At 43.8% G+C, this 20,946-nt stretch overlaps 1 protein-coding gene across 1 annotated transcript in view; it reads left to right on the plus strand.

Moving 5' to 3' along the window:
* CMAS (cytidine monophosphate N-acetylneuraminic acid synthetase) overlaps window positions 1–20,946 on the plus strand; it is a 99,726-nt gene that overhangs the window by 68,435 nt on the left and 10,345 nt on the right. Inside the window, exons 4-7 of the mRNA XM_033952198.1 lie at window positions 6,818–6,948; window positions 9,265–9,359; window positions 15,298–15,409; window positions 20,383–20,488. Of these exons, the coding sequence (XP_033808089.1) occupies window positions 6,818–6,948; window positions 9,265–9,359; window positions 15,298–15,409; window positions 20,383–20,488 (444 nt within the window). The remainder of the gene's footprint in view (window positions 1–6,817; window positions 6,949–9,264; window positions 9,360–15,297; window positions 15,410–20,382; window positions 20,489–20,946) is intronic.

Here is a 20,946-nt window from a genome sequence, read left to right on the forward strand (position 1 = left end):
AAAAACAACTGCTTTTATTTACAAGCAGCAGCGAGACCTACCACAACCACCAAGAGCCCACAGACCCGATCCTGCCAGGAGTGTGAACTCCTCCCCCTGCAGTCCATTGGAGAGATCAATCTGCCTGCTTTTAAATATCAGCAGCAGTGGAGATCAACTGCTTTTACACCTAAGCAGCAACGAGACCAGCCACAACCACCGAGAGCACACAGACCCGATCCTACCAAGAGTGTGAACTCTTCCCCCCATGCAATCCGCTAAGAAGATCGACTGTCGGCTCCGGGCGGCTTTCCCGCAGAGGAGAGAATCCTGCATTCACCGTGGGCCTCATCTGGGGCAGCCTCCTTGGAGTGGCTGGGGCACGGGCAGTGTGTCTGGGAGGGAATGCATGGATGGGAGAACATCGCAGGGGAGGAGACATAGGCATCCTGGGACTGTCTGCCAAGTCTCTTCCCTGAAGAAGCCCTTTCTGGAAACGTCAATCGCTCCTCCTAAACTTACTTGCTCCACTTCATCACTGACGCTGAAACCGTGGATTGAAGACAAAGTTTTATTTTATTTTTCTTTCCAGCTTATGATTTATCTTTAATCTTATCTATTGTTTTGCCTTTTGTCTTTGTTTTGTTCTATTTCTATCATTTAAATTTCTCCAGAATTCTACTGTTCAACGGCTCCCCCTTCTGCTTCTATTCCTTTCTCTCCTCTCTTCTACCTTCCAAAGTATTTAGATCAATGCTGTCTTGTTAAAATGTTTATTTTATTTTTATTTTTCCTCTAACTCTACTTTTCACTTCTCTATTACCCTCCAGGTACTTTAGTTAGATTGTGAGCCTTCGGGACAGTAAGGGAATTTTTCAAGTACCTTTCTTATTTCTAATCTTAATGTATATTTTCTGTAAACCGCTTAGAACCTAACGGATGTAGCGGTATATAAGAAATAAATTACATTACATTACATTACACGTTAGTAACTCTAGCTGTTAATTTGTTTTAAACATGTAAGATATGAGTTGTGTTTAGTACTTTAGATTCTAGAAGGGTATTTCATTAACTAGGCAATCGGGGGCAGATTCTATAAACGGGCGTCCCGATATAGGCAGTGGTAGGCATCCTACCGCTGTCTAGCAGCCAATCAAGACACACGTTTAAAAAACAAATAAACCCGAGGCAGACTGCCTACACTGTAGGCATTTGTCGCGGTTGAGAGGGACACTTTAGCTTGCCCAAGTCTGGGTGTGGTTTTGCCCAAAAGTGGCTTTGGGTGAGCTTAAACGCCCTAGGCATCTCCCTAGGACCATAACATAACACCTGAAATATAGGCCATTTCAGATGAAGCCGCTGAGCTGATCATTTCTAAGAATTCCCCCTGCTGTGACCAACTGAGTGGCTGTGGCAGGGACTGCCCCTCCCCCACCATGAAGTTGGCCAGCAGAAGGGATGGCCACTCCTTACTGCCAGAACCCCTGAACACCTCCCTTAAAGTTGACCGGCTGAAGATATGCCCACTCCCTCCTGCCCCTAAACCCCTGCCAAAGCGGCTGGGGTACCTCCCACATGCTCCCGTACCTTTCCAGAAGAAAGTCCAGCTGAAGGGATGCTTACACCCTCTAGCTGGCAGGCCTGCCATTCCAAAATGTCAGGCCTTCATGGTGCATTCTGGGATGCACTGAGGAGGTGAAAGATGCCTAAGGCCACTCCCATAGGGTGTAAAGGGTGCGCACAGGGCTGGGTAACAAGTAGATGTACTTGGTTACAATATTTCATTATATTTTTGTGTACTTTTGCATGCAATGAACTACAGTTTAAAGCAGTATGTCATACTTGTAACTAATTTCTTTACTTGTTTACTAAAAAAGTCATTTTGACAAAAAGGTACCATATTTTTTACTCCATAAGACGCACTTTTTCCACCCCCAAAAAGGGGGTAGAAAAGTAAGTGTATCTTATGAAGCAAATATATCAAACACCACCTCCCCCCCCCCCCGGCAGTACCTCAAGATTTTACCATTATAGCCCACTAAGTTAAACTGATCAGACAGTTCAGTCACAGAATGATGTTCGCTGGTGCTTCGCTGGACGGCTCCTGCTGATTGCTGGTATGTTGGGGCCAGCGGCTGCTGTGTAGGCGCGTGCCACTTCCTGAATGGCTGCCGGCAGTTCTCGTGGGACTGCCAGCAGCCTTTCAGGAAGTGTTGCGAGCCCAAGCATTAGCATGCTTGTGTGTCACTGGCCTCGACATAATCAGCAGACAGCCGACCACCACAATTTAAAGGTACCGCGGGGGGGGGGGGAGGTTCTGGGACATAATTTAAAAGACCAAAAGAACAGAAATTGCAGGAACAACATGTGAATAGTTGAACTGCCAGAATCTTTAACAAAGATTTGATGGCATTCTGTGACTGAACTGTCTGATCAGTTTAACTTAGTGGGCTGTAATGGTAAAATCTTGAGTGAGAGCGCAAATTGCCTGGGCCCTGCACCAGCGGAGGAGGGAATGAGCCCTCACAGTTATTGCATGGGCTCTGAATAAACGCCAATAAAAGTCAAATTGAGATTTTACACAGCACAAGAACTCATGGAAATTCATGGCTACAAACTGCTACTCTGAAGAATTCTCAGCACAAATAACATAACATAAATTTTTTATTTATATCCCGCAAAAGCCTTTCGGTTCTATGCAGTTTACAAAAGGCGCTGGGGGGCTGGGACAGAATTTAAAGGTGCCGAGTATATATTAGTATACAATTTGGTTCAGAATGGGTTTTTTTTTTCTTGTTTTCCTCCTAAATCTGGGGTGCGTCTTATGGCGATGTACATCTTAAGTAGCGAAAAATACGGTACTCCCTTTTGGTACATGATTTTTAACCAGAAGTCTTGGTGTAAACAGCAGTGGAAAAACGGAAAAAGGCTATGTGTGCAATTGCCATTCTACCATTTCCCCTCCCGAAGTCAGCGGTGGGGGTGGGGGGGGGGCAGATGAAGTTGGCATCAGTGCACATAGACTGAGGCGCCGTGACCTTTTTTTTTTTTTTTTTCTGTTTTACCTCTGTCATGAGTTGTTTTCATTTAAAAATTTGATAATGAGGATTAACAAGTTGAAGAGGACAGATAGTATTTCACCTTCGTCTCATTTAGATTCTATTTTTTGCAGTTAAGCATTAATTGGGGTCCCTTTACCAAACAATGGTAAAAAGTCAATTTTCCTATTTCCCTTAATGGCCATATGCTAATTTTCCCATTAGCGCATGAGCCCCTATCGTCATCCATTAATTAAGTAGTAAGGGGCAAATTCTATAAAAGGGCATCCTGATTGTAGGCAGCAGAAGGTGTCTGGCAGCCACTCAGGATGCACGTTTATTAAAAAAAAAAAAAAAAAAAAGACTCGAGGCAGGCTGCCTACACTGTAGGCGTTTGTCATGGGTGTAGGGAGATGCCTAGGGACACTTAAGCTCACCCAAGGCTGGGCATGGGCGTGGTTTTGGCTGGAAGTTGCCTTGGGCAGGCTTATGCGGCCCTAGGCATCTCTCTAAACATAGAAACATAGAAGATGACGGCAGAAAAGGGCCACAGCCCATCAAGTCTGCCCACTCCAACAACCCTACCCCCTTGAATTTACCCCCCTAGAGATCCCACATGTGTATCCCATTTCCTTTTAAAATCCTTCACGCTGCTGGCCTGAATCACCTGAGGTGGAAGTTCATTCCACGATCGACCACCCTTTCGGTGAAGAAGAACTTCCTGGTGTCACCATGAAATTTCCCACCCCTGATTTTCAGCGGATGGCCTCTTGTGGCAGAGGGACCTTTAAAAAAGAAGATATCATCCTCCACCTCAATACGGCTGGTGATATATTTAAGCGTCTCTATCATGTCTCCTCTCTCTCTACTTTCTTCGAGTGAATATAGCTGCAATTTATTCAGCCTTTCTTCATACGGGAGGTCTTTAAGTCCCGAGACCATTTTGGTGGCCATTCTTTGAACCGACTCAACTCTCAGCACATCCTTTTGGTAATGTGGCCTCCAGAATTGTACACAATACTCCAGATGAGGCCTCACCATGGATCTGTACAATGGCATTATAACTTCGGGCTTCCGGCTGATAAAACTTCTTCGGATGCAACCCATCATTTGTCTTGCCTTTGATGAAGCCTTCTCCACTTGATTGGCAGTCTTCATGTCTTCGCTAATGATCACCCCCAAATCACGTTCCGCCTTGGTCCTAACTAAGGTTTCACCATTTAGTGTGTAAGTTTTGCATGGATTCCTGCTGCCGAGGTGCATGACCTTACATTTTCTAGCATTGAAGTTTAGCTGCCAAGTCGAGGACCAATGTTCCAATAGAAGTAGGTCCTGCATCATACTGTCTGGTAAAGTGTTCTCACTTACTATGTTGCATAGTTTGGCGTCATCGGCGAATAATGTGATTTTACCCTGAAGCCCCTGAGTCAGATCTCCCACAAATATGTTGAAGAGGATCGGGCCCAAGACCGAGCCCTGAGGCACTCCACTGATCACCTCTGACGTTTTTGAAGGGGCACCATTTACCACCACTCTCTGAAGTCTACTGTTTAGCCAATCACCGACCCATGTAGTTAACGTCTCTCCCAGTCCCATTGATTTCATCTTGTTCAATAGTCTGCGGTGCGGAACGCTGTCAAAAGCTTTACTAAAGTCCAAGTAAACGACGTCTAGGGACTCACCCATATCCAGTTTCCTTGTTATCCAATCAAAGAAACTAATTAGATTGGATTGGCAGGACCTGCCTTTGGTAAATCCATGTTGGCGGGGATCCCGTAGATTCTTCTCGTCTAGGATTGTATCTAATTTATGCTTAATTAGTGTTTCCATGAGTTTACTCACTATGGATGTGAGACTCACCGGTCTGTAATTCTCAGCCTCTGTCCTGCAGCCCTTTTTGTGGAGTGGGATTACATTGGCTGTTTTCCAGTCCAAGGGGACTTTTCCCGCCTTCAAGGAAAGATTGAAGAGCACAGACAATGGCTCTGCCAGGACATCACACAGCTCTCTAGGGCCGCAATAGATGCCTGAAATGTATACACTTCTCCCTCCTTATTCGCGGTGGATGCGGGTAGACTCGAGATTTCATGAGAATCTCGGAGATGGTGAGATCCAGAAGGCCTTGAGCATGCGCAGATGCTCAAGGCCCAGCAGCAGCCCAGCAGAAAACCAGCGGCATGCACTTTCTAACATCGGCGGTGCACAGGCAAGGACAGGGCTGGTCAGTGGGTGGGGAGGAGGTAATCGCGAAGGGAGGGAGCAGCGCTGGTGGCTTCAGGGGAAGCAATACTGCTGGTTCCCGGGGTCAGCTTGCGTGTCGGCTCGGGGATCAAGTGTCGGTTCGCAGGTTGGGTGGAAAGAATCATCTGAGTTGCCATTATGGCCTATGGGGAAAGTTGCTTTGCTATATGAGTACTTTGGATTGCGAGCATGCTTCTGGAATGAATTATGTTAACAAACCAAGGTACCGCTGTACTTGCGAACCCTTGTTGTGGCTGGTGGGCACTGAGGATCCCCAAGCACCACCAGCTGAGTACCTTCTCCGTAGGCGGCCAGAATTTCTTTCCACCAACCGTAGCAATTGCTGACAGCATCCCTGAGCCAGTAAGGTGCCAGCATCTGTGACTCTGTGGCACTGCTGCTGCTTGCAAAGCTTGGCAAAAGGGATCCCCAGCCACCTTCAGAGTTAAGTCCTCAGCTGACATAGCTTGAGGGTCCTCATCAGCTGGAGTATTTATATTAGAGGCACTGGCAGAAAACCATTTACAGTATATATGCTTCCCAATTAATTTTTATAAATTAATAAAGTGTCTTTGCTTATTTGTAAATAGGTCTCTACCAGATCCTTTAATTCAGTAGCATAATTAAAAGAAATAACTACTTCATAAGTTTATGGGGACAGGCGATAATGGAAGAGGTTACTTGCGGGGACGGATTTGTTTCCAGTGGGAACAGGCAGGGATGGATTTGATGCTGGCAGGGATGGGCTTGATTTCTGTCCCTGGGCAACTCTTTAAACTAGACGCAGCTGGCATGTATGGTGGGGGCAGGAGCCTCTGGCTTGGCCTCCTCTGGACCCTCAGGTAGTGTTAGTGCCCAATTGTCCGAAGCCTGTCAGAAAGTTCAGATTGAACTGGGGAGCAGCACAACTATGTCCCTGTCACAGTGCAGCTGTGACATGGCTGCAAAACCCCAGAAAGAAGCTTCTGGACGTCCTGGTCAGAGGTTTCCCCCTGAATTCATCAATATGATGTTTGAAGTTTACATGATTAATAAGGGCCTTATGGAACCCTTGGGGATCTAGTCCCTGCTGGCATCATGGATTCCCCAGCAACGGTGCCATGCACAAGATTGGGAAGTTGTCTGAGGCAGACTGGGACAAAATGCCTTTACTCTCCCAGTCAGGGTCCTCCTGTAGCAGGAGATGCTTCAGTCCCCTTCCAGCCCTTCTTACTTTGAAGCATGCCATCTGTAAAGTTGTCATTTTGTTGGATCCTGCCCACTGTAGAAGAAATTTTTTAGGAAGTGGTTAAATCTCAAAATATCCATTACTGGAGTGCCCAGTAGTTTTAGAAAATAAAAAGTAACTTGTTGCAAAAGATAAGAAAATAATTTTAAGAGAAAAGGATTTCTGGAAAACTGTTTGGAAAAACAAACTATCCTAATGGGGTTGGCTTGTAGAAATATTTACACAGAATATCCCATTTTAATAAGTAAGCAGGATTGAATGTGTTGGAAATGTGGTATAACTATCAGTTCTTTTCTTATAGTAGTAGTTGAATTGTACTATTTCATTGTAGGTAATTGGACAAAGCCTCTTAATTTTACTCCAGCTAAGAGACCCCGTCGTCAGGATTGGCGTGGAGAGCTGTGTGAAAATGGCTCATTCTATTTTGGTACCAAACGTAATGTAAATAAAGGTTGCATGCAGGTTTGTATTCCTTTTATATGTTATGCACACGTGTGTTCAACAAAAATTATATTTTCTCTTTGAAACCTTTTCAAATGCTCAGTATCCATTTTTTAATTTAAACGGAATCCTTCCTTTTCTGAAACGCACATTAGCATGGGTTTGAGACTTGGGGGTCCTTTTATCAAGCCGCGCTAGCGGGGTTAGCGCATCGGGACATTTCGTCAATCACTAACCCCCGCGGCCGGCTAAAAAACTAATGCCTGCTCAATGCAAGCGTTAGCGGCTAGCGCGGCAGGCGATATAACGCGCATTAAACCCCCGTACCGCAGCTTGATAAAAGGACCCCTTGGTTGGGGCTGAAACCTTGATAATTTGGGCCGCTCCTCAAAAGTTTCAAGCCTTTACTAATTTCTTTTTTAGTGTCCAATATACACAGGTGTGCATTGCTAAATCCAAATTCCTATTGGCTGTTTTAAAGAGAAATTGAGGGATCAAGGTATTCCTTAAAATAATCTGAATATGCTCAATTTCCTTGAAGACAAAGGGCTCCTTTTACAAAGGTGCGCTAGCGGTTTTAACGCACACTACAATACCGCATGCACTAAACGCTAACGCCTCCATAGAGCTTGCGTTAGTATTTTTCGTTTAGCACGCGCTAAAAACTCTAGCGCACCTTAGTAAAAAGAGCCCTAACAGGGAAAAGAATCCGTATACAGTACTCCCCCTGATATTTGCGAATACGGTTTTTAGTGGGGGAGACGCAGGGCTAGGCAGCGACATAGCAGTGGCAGCCACTGCCCGTCCCATCAGCGAGCCTGAACGCTGAACAGAAAAGCACGCGATTCGGGCACCTCACAGGAGGCACGCACTCCGGTGAGGAATTTCGAACCAACTGTGTCTGCACGAGGCAGGAAAGCCTTTACCGGTGTGATGGTTTGGGCAGGGAGGTGAACAAGCTTCTCTAGCTGATTGCATCAGAGCCCTCTTCAGCCCAAAATCCAGTGGTTGAAGTCACTTCCGTAGGTGTTTTTAGTGGGGGAGGCAGGAGAGAGCAGCCAGAGCACTGGCGAGTGAAGGTAATCACTTGTGGTATGCTCCGACCGCCTCTTCCTGCACTAAAGTCAAGCCTCACCAATCGGGAAAAATACGGTATTCCCCGAGAATGCTCGGTTTCTTTTTTGTGAACTGCCTAGACCTGATCCTGTAATGGGTTATATGTGATTTGTAATGTTAAGTGGTAAAGGGAATGGGACTTGATATACCACCTTTCTGTGGTTACAATTAAAGTAGTTTATATATTATATACAGGCACTTATTTTGTACTTGGGGCAATGGAGGTTTCAGTGACTTGCCCAGAGTTGCAAGGAACAGCAATGGGGAATCGAGCCTAGTTCTCAGGCTAATCCTCAAAGGAGTAAAAGTTTGAAAAAGCATGGTCTTTAAAACCCATACATTGTATAGAATGCTGGTTGTACCAGACAATTTGTTACAGCAAGATGTACAAGGCATTCCTTTTAATTCAGTATATGGGTAGTGGTGGTTTCACCATTGTTCAGTCAGAGGGAAGCTTATTAATCTATAGTACTACCCCGAAATTTGCGGGGGTTCTGTTCCAGGAACACCCGCGAATGTCAAAAAAACCACAAATGCAGTTTTGCGCCTATCAAGAGGCAGGAGAGCAGGGGGGGGGGGTGTTCTGACCCAAATCTGCAGTTTGACTCGCTTATCATTCCTATAGACAGTCTTCACTTTGAAGTCAATGTCCATAGTGCTAACAAAAGCCGGGGTGAACGTGTCATCGGCATATCTAAAGAGGAAAGACGTCTTCCCCACACTGCTGTTACCAATGATGAGGAGCTTGAACATGTAATCAAAATTTTGGTCTGACTCATCTTTGTGTCAATATCTGGAATCTGTTACTGAAGCCGGCGGGTGCAGAAAATCAATTTGCAGTATGCTCCAACAGCCTCTTCCTGTTACTAAAGTCAGGCTACACCAGTCGGGAGCTGCTTCGACGTGCAACTCCTGATTGGTGTAGCCTGACTTTAGTGACTTAATTGCAATTTGTATTTTCTGAGAAACATTTGATGCTCATGTATATAATTCACTGTTTGTCCAGCTTCTTCTTATTGTGAACTGCCTTGAACTGATGGCTTGGCGGTATATAAGAATAAATTATTATTATTATTATTACACGAAGAGGCAGTCGGAGCATACCACAAATTAGCGAGTCCGCGATTCGTGAACTGCAAATTCGCGGGGGGACACTTGCTTCATACTTGCTTTTGAAAATGGAAAATATGCTTATTTAATATTTATTTTAATTGTTTCTAGCGTGGAAAAGTTATCTACTATGAAATGAAAGCTGAACACAGTGTGGACATAGATATTGACATTGACTGGCCTATTGCAGAAGAACGTATATTAAGGTAATTTATATTCAGTTTAAATAAAAAGCTGTTAATTGGGGGGTTTTAATATTTGATAGCTTTATATTATTTTTAACCTAATGGAAGTTGGAAAATAATTACACAAGAGTGATTGAGAAGTAGATGGAGGCAAAATATCTCTCCAAAAACAGAGTGAGATAAAACTTGGCAAGGCACAAAAAAAAAAAAAGAGAGATTAGTGAAAAGATATTGTGCATTGAGTTTGAAAATAGACCACAGTGGACTGAGGATTCCAGAAAATAAACATTACATGAAATGGTCCTGTGCATTTCTATGGGACAAGTAATTTCAGCTTCTGCAGTCTAGAAACTTTTTTTTTATATATAGTGAAATAAGGCTGTTGAGGAATTTCTCCTTTTTAAATTTCCTCATTCCTGTTCTCTACCCTAAACTGCCTTGTGCTTTGCCTCTCCAAATTATCCTAACCTCAAAAATCTCTCCCATAACTGCCTCCGCCTTTCCTATATGAATATATTCACAAATTTGCAAGCAACACATGTATACAGGCTATACATTCCACAGGCAATATTGACATACATAATACCACATGAATGTAATATGGTTGGAAACATTTCCATGAGCTATGTTCTGAATGCTTTATCCACTTGTAATATTAAAAGCAAAAAACTACTTCTGTTCGCCCCCCCCCAAAAAAAAATAAAAAAATACAGTATTAGAACATAAGAGTTGCCTTGCTGGGTCAGATCACAGGTCCATCAAGCCCAGTATCCTGTTTTCAGCTGTGGCCAACCCAGGTCATAAGTCCCTGGCAAGATCCCAAGGAGCAAAACAGATTTTATGCTGCTTATCCTAGGAATAAGCAGTTGATTTCCTCAAGTTCATTTTATTTTATTTTTTTTCATTATTTATTTATAAATTTTCAAATTATTTAACAAGCATATAATCTTGTACAGAAAAGTACGATCAAGAAAACAACATTAATTGTTTCCAAACTTGAAAATAAACCAAAACAGCATGAAAAAAAAAATAATATGATCTTCATCTTAATCCCACACTAGTTCTCAAAATTAGATCCAAGATTAAAGAATTAGGAGTAAATACAATACAATAACAGTTAAACCAAATCACATTATCTGTTGCTGAAAGAGAGCTTAAATTTTTAAGACACAGATATTTCTCCTTTTTCAAGACGCTTCATAGAGAGGAAAGCCGTCAAATGAGCCAGTTCAAAGAAAATATATTTAAAAGTACTATATCTGATTACACATTTACAAGGGTATCTAAGAAAAAAATAAACCCCCTATCTGGATCACACCTGGTTTTAATAATAAAAATTCCCTCCTTCTCTTTTGGGTTTCTCTCGAAACATCAGGAAAAATTTGAATATGGAAGCCAAGGAAATCTCTAGATCAGTGGCCTCAAACTCAAACCCTTTGCGGGGCCACATTTTGGATTTGTAGGTACTTGGAGGGCCGCAGAAAAAATAGTGCCTGCGTCTGATGCAGGAGTGGATAGCGCAAGGAGCCGCCAACCCGCGGCTTTGAACGAACGAGCCGACTGCTGCTCCAAAAGGAAGAGAATGATGCCTCCAGACCGCGGGCCGCAAATAAAACCTGGAGAGCCACATGCGGCCTGCGGGCCGCGTGTTTGAGACCACTGCTCTAGATCTATTTTTAAAGAAAGGTTTAAGGATCCAATCTCTGTCTGGAGCCAAAGCCACAGTCAATAAGAGAGTGGCTGGGCTAGCCACCTCTCTATCAGATTGTTCCAATAAAATTGTAACATTCAAAGAACTTTCCTGTGGTTTTCCATCCTTGTCTTTTTTTTTTGAGAGTCCTGATTCTTTTTAGGCAAATAATACACTCTTGACAGTGGTGGCAAAGAGTTCTCAGGAATTTTTAGGATTTCCAAAAAGTAACGTTTTATCATATCTCCTGGAAAAATTGACAAGACCTTTGGAAAATTAATCAAACGCAAATTGTTAAACCGACTATTATTTTCAAGTGCTTCCAATTTTCTCCTCATAATCAGGTAATCTTTCACAATTAAGTCTTGATTACTCTTAAGCATTTTTAAATCCTTCTTTTCTTCCTGAATTTCAGTCTTTGTTACTACAATGTCTTGTTTCAAGATTTTAATTTCTTCTTTCTGGATTTCTAATTCCTTTTCTAAGTTCTTTATTTGAGAGTTGAGGGAATTTCCCAAAGTAGAAACTAAATCCCAAAGCGAATCCAGTGTAACCTCTGGGGGCTTAACAGGAGCAAAGGAAGATATTTGTGCAATACTAGTTTGCTCAGTTGAATGGTTTACCTCCCCTGTGCCTTGTTGCCCCTTAGACACAGTTGTCCCAGTTGCTGGTCCTTCCAAAAGGAAAGATTCCTTTTGTGTTGTTCCCTGTAACGAGCCCTCCAGTTCACTGGCCTCTCGGGAGGAGAATACTCTTCAGACATACTCTCCTCTCGTAGAGAGCTGGCTCCCAGCGGCAACAGCTGAAGGGGAGGCGTCCTGACATCGGGGCTCAGTGTGACGTCTAGCCCGGGGGTATCCACTGAAGCACTCCTCTCTGCCGGCGCTCCCAACGGGCGAATCCCCAAACGGCCCTGCTCACTTTGGAGGCGTCGGAAGATGTCATCGACTGTAAGAACCATGGGTCCCAAGCGCTGGGAGGCTCCACCAACACTCTTATCCCTTCTTTTCGGCATTTCTGAGCGGTAAGAGAGACACTCTCCTGCGTCTTACCAGCAATCAGATAGTGGCAGCCATCTTGGATCGGCTATCAGAATCCTTGGATCCTCCAAAGCTTTCCTCAAGTTCATTTTAATAATGGCTTATGAACTTTTGTTTTAAGAAATTCATCCAAATGTTTTTAAACCCTGAGGCAGCAATTAAGACAGGTTTCTGGTATTGGGGGCCTTCCCTCTGCGAGTCCTGTCTACATGGAAACAGAAAGTTGAAACAAAGTGCAAGGCTTACAGATGGAAGGCTCCAATACTAGCAGCCTGTCTTAATCACTGCTGCTGTCAAGATGCCAAAGACATTCAAAGTACAGAGGGCCACAGGAAAGGGGGAAGTGGAATGAAAGGAAAAGGGCCAGCTGCAGGACTTGCCGGGGAGTTGATGAAAGACAGGAAGCAAGAGAGGGAAGGATAATGTGACCATTTATTTTTTTTTCCTCAAAACGGGACATCTACTAATTTTCAGTCCCGCCCCAGTCCCGCCCCCAATTTCTTCCATTCATTTTTAATGTACAGTACACATTATCTTATTCATAATGGTAACCATAAAAGTAAAAAAAAAACCACACTGTATTCAGAGAAAATGTTAATTATCATTTATATTCGGGGGGGGGGGGGGGGGGCTTTCAAAGAGGTCAAGACAGATGACTTTAAAATATGGAATGTCACCTCAGTAACAACTATAGAAAAATAGACAAATATAGTGCAAAATATAGATAGCAGATATAAATTCTCAAAACTGACACATTTTGATTACTAAATTGAAAATAAAATCATTTTTTCTACCTTTTTGTTGTCTGGTGAGTCTCTGGTTGCACTTCCTTCTGACTGTGCATCAGTTCTTTCTGTCTTTCTTTCTTTCTCCTTGACCCTCTTTCTTTCTCTCTCCTTACCCCTCTTTCTTTCTCTCTCCTTGCCCCCTCTTTCTTTTTTTTATTTCAAACTACAAATCTCTCCCCTGTTGCATCTTTGAAGAACTTTAAGTCTGGAGCAGGGCTTCCGCTGGCATTCAGGGTCATCTTTCCTATTTGCAGTGGGCTTGGGCACCTCTCGCAGCTGGTTGGTGTCGAGCAGCAGCTCCTCCAGGCTGCAGCTGTAGCGGGCACAGCCTGCAGGGAGCAGTGCTGCTTGTTCACCGACTCCACATTCCGGTTGTAGCACTAGAGGGGGATGCACTTGAGCATGGCCACTGCCGCCGAAGCCCAGGCCGCTCGCATTTAATGTGCAGATGGGGGGGCTATCCTCCCGCCACGAACTAAGCCCCCAGGACGAACACTAGGCCAGGGCCATAGGGAGGGGGCAGGGCGGTCCTGTCAAGGGGGGACGACTGAGGAGAGCATGTGAGCTGATGTCCCCGGGGTGCTTCCGTGCATTCTCGGCCCTCACAGCCAGCCACTCGTGCCAGCAGGGAGAAATACCAGGCTCCTTTTGGGCACCCCTGCACGTCCCCAAGCACAGCTTCGGGACGCCAAAATGTCCCATTTTCAGAAAGAGAGCAACTAATCTCTAGTTGCTCTCTTTCTGAAAATGGGACATTTCGGCATCTCGAAGCTGTGCTTGTGGACAACGGGACAGGGTACTTAAAAACTGGATGGTCATGTTCAAAACGGGACATATGGTCACATTAGGGAAGGACCAGAGTGGAGGGAGAGAGAGAGGAGGAAAGATACTATACTGCAGGGTGGGGGAGGGAAGATGCCATACCACTGGAAAATGCTGATTATTGGGTGTGGGAACAAAGGAAGAGGGAGAAAAGCTGGCATGGAGATAAAACAGTCTAAAGCAAGCAAAACAATCTCATCAACCATGAACGGCCTGGATAACAAGATATGTCTTGAGTAGCTTCTTAAATTGAGAAAACCCAGAAAAATAGCACAAGCATGCTGGCAGCTGATGACATAAAACAATACCAGTAGCAGAAAAATGGCTTCCCTTGTAACTGCATAATTGGCTTCAAAGTTGTGTACCACAGATATCAATCCATGTCACTTAGAATGTAAAACTCTAAGAGGAAAACTCTGGGGCAGCCTTTAACTTGTTGTACTGCTCACAGATTGCAAGTAATAGTTTTAAAATGCAAGATGTGTGAACCAGCAATTGCTCTGTCCTGCAGTAGCCTTGCCCCTTTCTTTAGTGGGTATTTAGTTTGAAAGGGGAGGGCTCAGACCCCCTGTGTGCTCGTACTCAGTACAACTTTCCTGTTGACTTTCAACGCAGTGTCTGTTTTTTTGCCAGATGTAAGTTGGGAACAGGTGGAAGTAATTTCTGAGGCACAGAGATGAAAGATGGGTACTGGCAACCATGATGGTTAGATTTGCTTATCCAGTAGAGTCTTGCTTGTCTGACATTCCGTGGTGACATCACAGCATTGTCATTGAGATGTGCATGGGCTTTTCTTTCTCCTTCCCAGCATCATGTTTGCTAAAAAGCAGCCGTTCTAGGTAAGATTCTTAGACTCATTACATTTTTTTTAAACTCTTTATTGTTTCCTCTTTTTTTAAAAGTACATTTAGTATACACTCCCCCCTCAATATTCGCGGGGGATAGGGGCAGAGCAGGCCCACAAATAACTTTTTAGGGCCGACTCTGACCCACCCCCTCCTGCCTTCCGGACCTCTCCCCTGCCTCCCTCCTGCCTCCCAGACCTCTATACAGCTTACCTGGTGGTCTAGCGGTAAAGCGGGGCAGCAGCGCTCTTCCTACACTCCTGCCCCGTGCAGAGCCATCCACAAAAATGGCTGCTGTGAGTTCCCGATGTAGTCTTGTGAGACCACAGGAACTCACAGCAATCATTTTTGTAGACTGCTCTGCATGGAGCAGGAGCATAGGAAGAGCGCTTCTGCCCCGCTTCACTGCTAGACCACCAGGTAAGCTGTATGGAGGTGGGGGTGGTTCTGGGTTTTAAAAGAACTCACGAATAACCGAAGTTGTGAGTCTTAAAAGCGCGAATCGGGAGGGTGAAGTGTACTTCTATTTTGTCCCTCGTCCACTTTTTCTGTATATCTAACTTTTCAATTATGCGACAACTTATCAGACCTCTTGATGTCAGATAATCGAGACTCTGCTGTAGTTCTGAAGGGCTGGACTGTGGTGTGAAAGATTGCGTTTTTGTGTTAATTAAAAAAAAAAATAATAAGAATCCACAGGATTTAAGACTTCAAATTTCGTTTGAATCTTTAGCATGATGTGTGTGATCTTGAAATATTTTCTCTTTGATGTAGTTATGGGTATTTCAGTCTACTAGAACTCAAGTTACTGGTTTGCAATATTGATGATCGCTCTGCTGATGTTTTCAGTAATGCGTTGAGTCAGTTGAAAAATGAAGGTATTCAGGTAAGTTTTATGTATATATGGTGTTTTTTTCCCTCAGTCTTTACAAGCTTGATGTTCACATTTACTTACAGGTGTCCTTTATGTGAGTGTATAGAGGGAGAATGTAAAGCACTGTGGCTTACAAACTATCAGTGGTGGGGAGAGGGACCTTGTAATATTCTGTTTGCCTACTGAACAACTAAGGCTTATGTCTGAAGTGGTGAGCTCTGTTTCTACCTGATATAGATACACAGGTCATTACTGAGGAATGGATAACCTGGAGAAAAGGTAGGTGTACTGTTGATTGGTTGAGGTTCAATGAAAGTAATTTGGGGAACTGGTGGTACATGATTGACTTTTTAAGCTGTCTTTTTCTATCTTACTGTGAGAGGGGAGGAAGCGATTAGTATATGTTGAGAGAAGAATGGATATACTCCAAGGGTAGCTTTGGGGGGGAGTGGGGTTAAGGACATATCTCTACTCTGGAGTCCCAGCTGGGAGTCATCAAAAATCCAAAACCAAAAATTATCTCAAATTTTATTTTTTTCGTATTTATATCTTCTTTAGTGTCCACTGACACTTTTTGAAGCATAAGTAGACCTGTTATAGGTAGAATACGAGCCAACTGTGCCATCAAAAATTCCTATAAGATATCCTAAGTGTATCCATCAGGGTTTCCAATCCTGACTAAATCTGATGCTGGGTCTGAGAGAAGGGAGCTGAAGGTTGACACAGGGGCAGGGGTTACATAGAAACATGATGGCAGATAAAGGTGAAATGGCCCATCTAGTCTGCCCATCCGCAGTAACCATTATCTCTTTGAGAGATCCCACATGCCTATCCCAGGCCCTTTTGAATTCAGCCACAGTCTCTGTCTCCACCACCTCTTCTGGTAGACTGTTCCATGCATCTACCACCCTTTCTGTAAAAAAGTATTTCCTTAGATTACTCTGGAGCCTATCACCCCTTAACTTCATCCTATGCCCTCTCATTGCAGAGTTTCCTTTCAAATTAAAGAGACTCTACTCATGCGCATTTACATTACATAGGTATTTAAATGTCTATCATATCTCCACTCTCCCGCCTTTCCTCCAAAGTATACAGATTGAGATCTTTAAGTCTGTCCCCATATGCCTTATGATGAAGACCACATACCATTTTAATAGCTGTCCTCTGGACTGACTCCATCCTTTTTATATCTTTTTGAAGGTGCAGTCTCCAGAATTGTACACAATATTCTAAATGAGGTCTCACCAAAGTCTTATACAAGGGCATCAATACCTCCTTTTACCTACTAGCCATACCGCTCCCTATGCAACCTAGCATCCTTCTAGCTTTCGCTGTCACCTTTTCAAACTGTTTGGCCACCTTAAGATCATCACATACAAAGCGTGTATGTAGTCAATCCTTCCACTTAGCTTGAATAGCTGGCTTCTTGTAGTAGAATCTCCACGCTGGGAAAACACCATGCTGTGAATGGGCTAGCTTGCCCTAAAGGTCCACCACTGCCACAAGCCATTTCTGGAAGAGCGACAGCAGTCCACCCTCACTCAATAAGAACCTTGTTTCGCTTTGTGCAGCATAGTTCATCTAAGTTTGCAGAAAACCTTATCTCCTGAAGCAACTGATTGATTGCAAAACAAAGCTCTTCTTGATTGAGGATGGACTGCTGTCTCTCTTCTAGAAGTGGTTCATGGCAGTGATGGAATTTTAGGCAAGCTAGCCCATTCACAGCATGGTGGAAGGGTTGACTACATTCAAGCTTGTTTTCACTACGTCCTTGTGTTTGCCTGAAAAAAGTTGGGTACATTTTTCCTCTGTCATCGAGTGGGCAAGCGCAGGTTTTTCTCATTTGGAGTTTGCCATTGAGGTGTGGTTTTTTTTGTTTTTTTGTTTTTTAATGTGCTTTCCCCAAAGCCAAGATGAGCCTATGATTGAGGAGTCAATAAGCTTTGCTATAGCTTTAGAAATACAGTGAGAACTTGATGGTATGCCCCTTTTCTGGTTTAACACAGTGAGTAAATAGTATACCATACAGGATTAGAGAGAAGCATATGAAGTGGAAGGGCACAGTGCTGGAAAGGGAAAAGGAGGAATCAGATAAGAGAATTGAAGGGGGAAAGAAAAAGAAGGATCAAAGTAAGAGGAAGATTACATTAGAGATTTCTATTCCACCATTACCTTGCGGTTCAATGTGGATTACAAAAGCATTATAGAAAGTGGGTTACAAAAGAAGATCTCTGGTCATTTCCAGAGAAGGTAGAGAATAGATCAGGTATATTTGGGGAGACAGGAGGAAGATGGGAAGACGGAAGGTACTCGAGGTGTTAAGACTTTTTCGGGGATTTCTTGAAAAGTATGAAGGGAAGAAACAAAAATGTAAAAGAGATCCTGGAAAAGGACTTAAGCAACAAGACAAACTTGGACCAACCCAACTGGAAAATAATGATCAAAAGTACAGAACATTTCTTTTCAATTTTTAGAGATTGAAAATGTGCATTACTTATTTTTGCCAAATTGATCCCAAAGCAAAGGGCAGGGTAGAAGGTAGGGCACAAGGGGGGGAGGGGGTGCGTGCAAAAACAAGTTGATTCAAGGTGCTGCAACCTCTTAAATTGGTAGAAAAGCATACAAATGGTATCACAGCTGGTGCACCTTAGTGCTGCCCGATTCACAGAATAATTTTTTGATTTGATTCGGCCTATTGAATCTTTTTTTTTTTTTTTTTTCTGTTCGATTCAATTGACTTTTCTTGCCCAATCGGACGTTTTTTCAAATGTCCTGACAGATTTATTTTGTAGCTTTTTCACTCACCCTATCCCCCTTTGCCCTCTCCAACCCCACGCCGACACTGTGGTGTAAACAAAGCAAACAAAAAGACTTCCTCTTTCTTTCAGGTCCTACCTAGTTCATGCTCGCTGTCTTAACACCAGCTCTGGCAGGATACATATTTCAAATCTGACATATTGTAATCGCAAAATAGAAAATAATTTATTTTTTTTTTACCTTCCATTGCCATATTCAACACATGTTTCTTTCCCAAAGTCTTCTTTCTTCTTCTCCATGCAGCATTTTTCCCTTCCTCCCCTCCATTATCATATGCAACACTTCTTTTCTCCCCATGCACCATCTCTCCATGCCCTCCACCCTATGTCCAACATTTCTCCCTCTCTTCCATGCATGTCTCCCTCACACCTTTCCATCTTTCCATTCCTCTCCACCTCAGTAATTCTTCCTTTCCCCCCATATGTAGCAGCTTTCCATCCCTCCCATCCTCCCCCTGTGCAGCATCACCCCACTGACCCTCCCACCGGGAGACCTGACTTACCTCTGGGCTTCCCAAAGCAGCAGCAGTGGTGGCTAGCCTTGAAGAGGCAGCACTGTGAACAGGCTGATTGCAGCCTGTCCTGCCAGGGCTTCCCTCTTGCGTCGTCAATGATGTCACTGACGTGGCAGAGAGATGGCCCTGGTGGGATAGGCTGCAATCAGTCTGTTCATAGCCTTTCCTTGGTTGTGTCTGCCTCCTGTGATGTCACTTCTAGTAAGCAGATTCAGGAAAGGAAAGGCCCTGGTAGGGCCAGCTGCAGGCAACCTGTTTATCGCACTGTCTCTGTTGGCCAGCTGCTGCTCCTTTGGGAGGTCTGCGGATGAAAGGAGATGCCGGGACTCATGCTGGGGGTAGGGGGAGAAATAAACAGAGATTGGAGCCAGACTGCACAGTGGTAGGGACTGGATCCACAAGAAAGAGAGAGAGGAGAAGAGATGCTGTACTGGGGATGTGGTGAGGGAAGAGTGACCCAGATTAAAAAGGAGGGTGGGAAGGGAGAGAGATGCTTGACCATGGGATGTAAGGCCTCAGGGAGGGAGAGGGAGAGATGCTGCCCTGGGAGAGCAGGGATAACAGGAGAGAAGGAAGGACAAATTCTGACCCTGTGGTGGGTGGGGGAGAGGCAGGGATAGTAAGAAACAGGAGAAATATATTTTGGTTCTGGGGGGTCATCGGGGTGGGGACACTCTCACATTAAAAAAAAAAAAATGGGGACAGATATTGTGTGTGTAACACGTACAGCATCTGTACCCATTAAAAAATAAAAAGGCTTCCTGCCTCGAGCAGCTGAGCAGCAGAAGTCTGCTTTGGCGCTTCTCCTGCAGCTCAGCTGTTCAGGATTCTCTGTGCATGTGTTGAGTTGGTTTTTCAATGACTGGTGGGTTGGGATTAGGGCAGACATCTGACTCAACCCATTTGCATGGGAAGCCTTTCGAGTGTGGATCGTTGTTTGGAAATCGGCCAAAAAATCAGCCCACAGCGACTCGCACAGTCTTAACGACCATGTTTTATGCATCTATCCTAGAGTGGGAACAGCGGACAGGGAAGCACCTCTAGTCACAGGAAGAGAGGAGGTAGAGGAAGTTGGTGCCATAGAAAGTGGTGGAGGGGGCTGAAGAATAATGAACCCCTTTCAAAAAAGAGAACTATAGTACCTATAAAAATGCCTTAATACATTTCTATGGGAGAAGCAATTGTATCACATTGATTCACTGTAATATAGTGATTAAGGAACTGTACGCTTCAAACTGCCTTCCCCTTTTCTCTCTCCTGATCAGACGCACATACTAACATACAACTTTGCATGTGCTCACACTTCCTCACCAATCTCCCCATCACACCCATGCACACTCGTGCAGAAGGGTTGGAAAGAATTCCATAAGCTATGCTCTGCACTCTTTCTCTACTTGTTTAACCTTAGTGAGTCAAAAAAGGTATTAGGTTGGTCTACTATGAGAATAACAGCCAGTCGGCACTCTTTTCTTTTTCTTCTGCCTATCTTCCCAATCCAAAAGAATGTATGGCAGGACCAAGATGTACCTTCCCCCTCCTCCACACACGCACACTCAGATCCCTTTCTCCTACCTTCCTACCTGATCAATAAACATAGTAGAGCCAAGTCATTGAAATATTGAGGTTATTTTTTTTTCTCTTTGTCATCCAATAGATACGGTTACTCCCCAGGAAAAGTGAAATAAAGTCTGCTAAATTATTAATAGAGGAGTGGATGAAGGAAATAAATTTTCGGTCCTGGAAACAGATTGCTTTCATAGGTTTGTATCCTTCTAAAAGTGTTATCACTGTATTACTCTGTATCCTTTGGATCAAACCGCATCTTTTTTATAATGTAAAATCTTTTCTTGGGCAACCATTAAAACTACCAGGATGTAGTCCTTTCCAGAAATGTCAGCAACCTAGTTTAAGAGTAGCCATTAGGAACTACTGTTGTAAATATAGAACCCTCAAACATTATACTGAAAGTCAAATATAATAACCAAGTTCCAAATGGTGATAGGTAGCTAAAATCAAATTTTGACTGACCAGAACTGCTCTAGTAATGCATTTTTATAGGCTTGTAGTCTGTTCTGTATATTAGTAAAATCCATAAGCAAGGTATTACTATCTACATCTATATAAGGTAATCTTATAACCTCTAGTCATGGTATATGGGCTTGTCGTCGTGCCACTGGGGCTTGCGCGCATCTGAGAAGCTGAAAGCTATGTCATCGGT

The sequence above is a fragment of the Geotrypetes seraphini genome, chromosome 7, assembly GCF_902459505.1.
Source record: "Geotrypetes seraphini chromosome 7, aGeoSer1.1, whole genome shotgun sequence".
Taxonomy (NCBI): Eukaryota; Metazoa; Chordata; class Amphibia; order Gymnophiona; family Dermophiidae; genus Geotrypetes; species Geotrypetes seraphini.